Here is a 6,000-nt window from a genome sequence, read left to right as displayed (position 1 = left end):
TCTGCACTTACCACATACTACTTGTGGCATGCATTCCATAAATGTTAAAAAGAAATATGTCTAATTCTGTAATAACAACTAATAATTTTTCACTATTTAGAACTAAATTGTTAAATTTAGAGCTGCTCAAAAATATGGGTATCTTTTATTTAATGTTAGTTGCTGCATATAACATATTATTATAAAACTTAAGCCTAAAACAAACATTATCATACACAATTTCTGAAGATCAGGAATGTGAGTTTGGCTTAGTTGGGTGGATTTTATGAGGTTGTATTCAAGCCACTGGCTGGGGCTACAATTTGAAGGCATAACTAAAGAGGAGAATCTACTTTCCATTCATGTGGCCATCAGCAGGAAGAGGCTTCAGTTCTCATCAAATAGGCTATACAATTGCCCATACCTGGCAAGTTGAATTCATGCCCCTCCCCATTTATCCAATAAAAAGAGAGGGGGAAAAAAAGACAGAATCTTTCACAATGCATTATTCTGCCATATTCTGTTGATCCCAAAGACCAACACAAGTACAATGTAGGAGAGGACAACACAAGAGCATGAATACCAGGAAGTGGGGATCACTGGAGGCAATTCTGAAGGCTAACATATTGTTTAATTTTTTTTTTTACAAAGGCTTTTACTATAGCAGTTGAATTAAACCTGTTCATCTGTAAAAACAATGAAAATATGGCTGAATTTTATCAATGTAAGGCAGAAAATGTTTCCAAAAGGTATTAGTATTACATATCATTCCAAGGTAAATTAAAAACTGGGATATTAAGAATAAGATTTGAAGCCAGGTGTGGTGGTACATGCCTGTAATCCCAGTGGCTCAGGAGGCTGAAGTAAGAGGATTGTGAGTTCAAAACCAGAGGCACTAAGCAACTCAGCAAGACCCTGTCTCAAAATAAAATGCAAAAAAGGACTAGGGATGTGGTTCAGTGATTAAGTGCCCCTGGGTTGAATTCCTGATACCAAATAATATTACTATTATTATTATAGTAATAATAAGATTTGAAACTATTAAAATCTGATTTGAAAAAACCATGAGTGTAATTAAATCATAAAAGATAAGTTTAGATGGCAAGTTTAGTGCCTGATAGGAAAAAATAAAAATTTAAAATATAGCTTCAATAAAAAATAACCATTCAGGTATTTCAGTAATAAAAGTTTTGTTATTAAAAAGTCCTCCTATTAAGACACATGTCATAACTCTTTTATTAATGGAGTCTTTCTTCCTTTCTATAATTTAGATGTTTTTACCAATTACTGAGTAAACAATCTTATTGACAAAAGCAATAAGATCTCTAGGATCCTAAACATATGCTATGTAACCCAAAGTAACTGATACACAAGAAATGAGAGAGGATTGTACTATAATTTTGGAAAATAGTGTGAGAGTCCTCAAAAAATTTAAAATAGAAATATATGGTCCAGCAAACCAACTACTGGATATATATCTAAAGGAAATGAAACTACTCTGTTAAAGAGATTCACTGCAGGATTATTCACCATACCAAGATATGGAATCAACCTGAGTATCTACCAATAGATGAACAGATAAAGAAAATGTGGTGTGAATACACAATGGAATTTAGCTTCAAAAAAGAAGGAAATTCTATCATTTGTGACAAGCATTTATGTTAAGCAAAATACAATAGGCACAGGAAGACAAATACACATGATCATTTTTATGTGGAATCTAAAAAAGCTGAATTTAGAAGCAGAGAGTAGAATAGATGGTGGTTGCTAGGGTGCAGAAGGGATGGAAGATGGCAGAGGCATTGTGGGAGATGTTGGCCAAAGAATATAAAATTTCAGTTAGGAGAAGTAAGTTCAACCTATACAGCGTGAGTACAATATATTGTGCACTTGAAAAAAATTACGGGAGAAAATAAGAATATACTTATTTGTATTTGCTGCTACAGCACCTAAATCTTGGAATAATTTATAAGGAACAAATAAAAATGATTACCTGTTGAGACTTGTGGGTGGGAAGAACAAGGTAGATGTGTACAAGGTGGGAGGGAGTTTTAATATTTGTTTTTTAAATCATATTTACATAAAACTTTAAGTCACAGAGAAGAAAAATAAAACCTGGGATTAGTTGGAAGTTTGTTTTATTTCAAGATATTTTCTTTTAAAATTTGAGTCACATCATGAAAGTTATGCTTGCTATTAAAAAATAAATGCTCTGTTCTTTGTTTATGAACAATACCTAAATCTAGATTGCTATACACCTAGGCAGTTGAGAACCATAGTCAGGCTACTACTTTTATAATTAAATCATAAGATGAAACATCCACACAACACCAAAGACTGGTTTAAATTGATTTAGAAAGGAAATTTGAGTCTTTCTACAATATTACAGATTTTTCAGATTTTCAGCTTTTGCCAACTTCACTGCCCAGAATTTTATAGGTTCTCTGATGCCTTCTCATTAATGGTTTGGCTGTCTCCTCAATTGTTTCACAATCACCCAGTCAAGATTCATGTCTATCACAGCAATCTAAAACTTTCGCTACACATTAATCCTCTGTTTAATACATTTAGCTCCAAGAGGGAAAGAACTGTTTATTCATTTTTAACCAATGACCTAATAAAGTGCTCTGCACATAGCATGTACACAAACACACACACAGTTTGCTGGCTAATAGTTGTATACAACAGTAGGCTACATTTTACTTCAGATTTCAAAATTCAGAAAAAAGAGAGTAGTAATAAAAGGTAATCGATAAAAATAGATCATTGTAGAGTGAGTATAAAGAACCATTCTATTTCTTTACCTTAAAAAAAATTAAAAATCCAACTTTAGTACCAATGTGAAGAATATGGCCAAATAAGTAGCAAATGCTTTCAGAAATATATGTCTATAAAGAATACTTTAAAATGTGCCTTCAAACCTTGGGTATAGAATTCCAATTTTTATTGAAGGTAGAGGCTTTATAAAAACAAATCCAAAACTATCCCATCATAGAAGAACCTTCTACCCTTTGGATGTTTTAAGGAAACTTTAGTATTTATAAATTCTGCAATTACATCACAAAATAAGTGTAGACTATACTGCAAAATAAACACACTAAATAAAGAAAACATAAATTGAGTTTCATATGTAATTGTCTTTATCTTACACCAGTTCAATAAATTTCACAAGTTATAATTTGTTGCCATTTTATTTAACATCTGTAACATTTACACTGTTATGAACTAGTGATTTCCAGAGGAATGATATTTTCCTCCAAATTGTGTCTTTGGCTAGTACCACAGATGTGATCCAGTGGAACCAGATGCCCAAACATTAAAATTCTTGGTCTCTCCTAGCACGAGACCTCAGATCCTGAGTTATAGACTCGATTTAATTTATAAGAGGTGCTTCACAAATATTTTTCTTATTACAGGGTTATTTAGTGTAGTTTCTTTTCCTTCAGACATACAATGAGTGTTTTTGATACAAAAAATATATATATTACACATACAAATAAAAAAGGCATTAAAATAATTGATTTTATATAACTTAAATGACAGGAATAATATATGCCCTTTTTCTTTTCTTCTTCTTCTTTTTAAATGTTTGCAGTAAAAGGGAAAGCGCTACAATAGTTTCAAAAACATAGACTTAAACTTCATTCAATATTCTATTATAAAAAACTATTATATAAAGAATTGAAAATACGTAAAAGTAATTAGTTCATTAAAATTGATAATGTACTGGTGTCAATGAAAACTTGTGAGGTTGTCAAGATATTTCTAAGAATTAACATGGGAAAAAATAACTTGTTTCAGGCTTAATATATTGCTACATAATGACTATTTGAGGGGTACTCTGGCCTTTTGTTAATCAGTGGTGGAAGTATTAAATACAGTGGTATACTTTCAAAGTAAAGGAGAAAAAAATAATGCACTATGATACAAAAATATTGCCTATTTATAAATTATTAAATTCTTATAAAACATTCTGAATCATAAGTTGCTATAAAAACAAATACTTAAATATAGAAGCACAAAACCCTAAAGCACCCATAATCATTTTAAGAATACCCATTTAATCAAGAAAATGATATATATATAAAATAAGTGAGAAGAAAAAAGGCAATTAATCCAAACAATCAGAGTTTATCTAATTATGGAGGGAGGTCTCCACTCCAATTATACAAATAAGTTATCAGTTTTATTCAAAGAATCATAAGTCAAAGATCTTGAAACTGGTCTGTGCCATTGAAATACATTTTTAACAGACTTTAGAAACCAGTATCTTAACTGGCATATACACAAAACAGACATTTCCTTCATAAGGTTACATCTGAATAGAGCCTTCATTAAAATCATTCTTGGTATAAAGAGGTATAACTAAGTGCAGACACTTTGGCTTAGCATTTAAATAATGCTGTAAATGCTACAGATTTCTTCAAAGTATAAGGAATCCTTGTCATTTTAGTACATGTATTAAGTGTAAAGCTTCAAAAACTGTGGATCACTTAAATTTTTAGGTATTTAAATATTGTGCTAATGATTTTAAAAGATCATTCCTGCCTAAAAAGCAAAGCTTATATGTTTCAAACATCAAATATTTACTTTTAGTGTTTGTGGCATTTCAGCTTTAGTGCTGGAGTTAATTTTAACAAAACAGTTTGCAATATATAATACAGCACATTCTTCCACTAAAAAAGATTTTCTATAATGAAAAATACTAATTCTATTTCTAACGATAAACTAGAATTGGAGGTCCCACCGTGGATCACAGGTATCAGAGCACTATCAAGGTCATTTAGGTAATTCTGAGGAAGAAGTTGACCTTCAGATCCTGCCTGAAATTCAACCTGGAAAACAAATATTGATGAGATGATCCTAGAAAATTATCAATCTTGTTTAGCTCCATTGATGAAGATAAATTTTAAAATATCCTAGAATATTCAGCATGTTAATAAAATACTTGATATATTATTTATTAAAAAATCCTATATTCTCTTGTATTAATTCTATCCATCTATTACATAAATTATAATTGTTCCTCACATATATATCATAAATATTGTCATAATTTTATACTTTACATTTCCTCTCAATGAATATATAAATACACTGGCTGCGGTTATGAATAATTACCAATATTACCTAAAAAAACACCATGGTATTAAAGATTTTTCTTAGAAATATTTCAATTTTATTATTGCAATAATATTTGATGTTAGAATTTAATAGTGCTGATGAAAATTATATTTTAATACATTTGAATAAAAAAGAAAACATTAGCAATGCTTACTCAAATAACAATTCATTATTAGGTGCTTCCTTGAAAAAAGAACTTTTAATAGTGTAATGAAAACAAAACTTCCTCTTTTCAGAAGTATGAGTATAACACATCCTGGCTAGAGAAAAGAACACTGGCATAAGGATGCACCCATGTTTAGATTAAATAGTCTAATGAAAAATCTGCTTTGAAAATCTGTATTTCCAAATATATAATCAAAAAAGTTTGATTATATACTGTTACATGCTATTATAAAAAAAAGTTTGATTATATACTGTTTTGATAAAAAAGAACACTCTCAAAAATCATTGGTAGAAATATAAATTAGCATAATCTCTATTTGGGACAATAAGGCAATGCCTATTGAGCACATACCTGGATCAAGCAATTCTAGTTCTAGGAATTTTTCTTATGTCTATGCTCACACTTATACACAAGCAAAATATTGTGGAAATCCTAAATTTCAATCAACCTATAGCAAATAAGCATGAAGATCTGGTTAAATAAATTACTATTTAACTAACTACTCTGCAACATTAAAAAGAATTTATGCTGTTACATAATCCCTCCATGGTCATAGCAAAAAAAAAAAAAAAAAAAAAAAAGTTTAGCTGAAATGATCCTTTTCATGTATTTGCTTTTAGACATCTTAAGTTTTATTTAAAACATGTGAATATAAAATCTAGTCAGAATAAGTAAATTTAAAAACATTCCTATTAAGTAGGATAGTCATGGGCAGGGTGGTCAGCAAATTA

The 6,000-nt window shown here is 30.0% G+C and overlaps 1 protein-coding gene across 4 annotated transcripts in view; it reads right to left on the bottom strand.

The window, feature by feature from the left end:
* Window positions 1-2,100: 2,100 nt before the first annotated feature.
* Window positions 2,101-6,000, bottom strand: part of Zfyve16 (zinc finger FYVE-type containing 16) — a 41,853-nt gene continuing 37,953 nt past the window's right edge. For all 4 annotated transcript variants that reach the window (XM_048800200.1, XM_015497848.2, XM_048800202.1 and 1 more), the window contains exon 18: window positions 2,101-4,814. In XM_048800200.1, coding sequence (XP_048656157.1) covers window positions 4,656-4,814 — 159 coding nt within the window. In that variant the 3' untranslated portion in view covers window positions 2,101-4,655. The remainder of the gene's footprint in view (window positions 4,815-6,000) is intronic.

This window comes from Marmota marmota, unplaced genomic scaffold (assembly GCF_001458135.2).
Source record: "Marmota marmota marmota unplaced genomic scaffold, marMar, whole genome shotgun sequence".
Classification (NCBI taxonomy): domain Eukaryota; kingdom Metazoa; phylum Chordata; class Mammalia; order Rodentia; family Sciuridae; genus Marmota; species Marmota marmota.
This window is presented reverse-complemented; position numbering and strand designations above follow the sequence as displayed.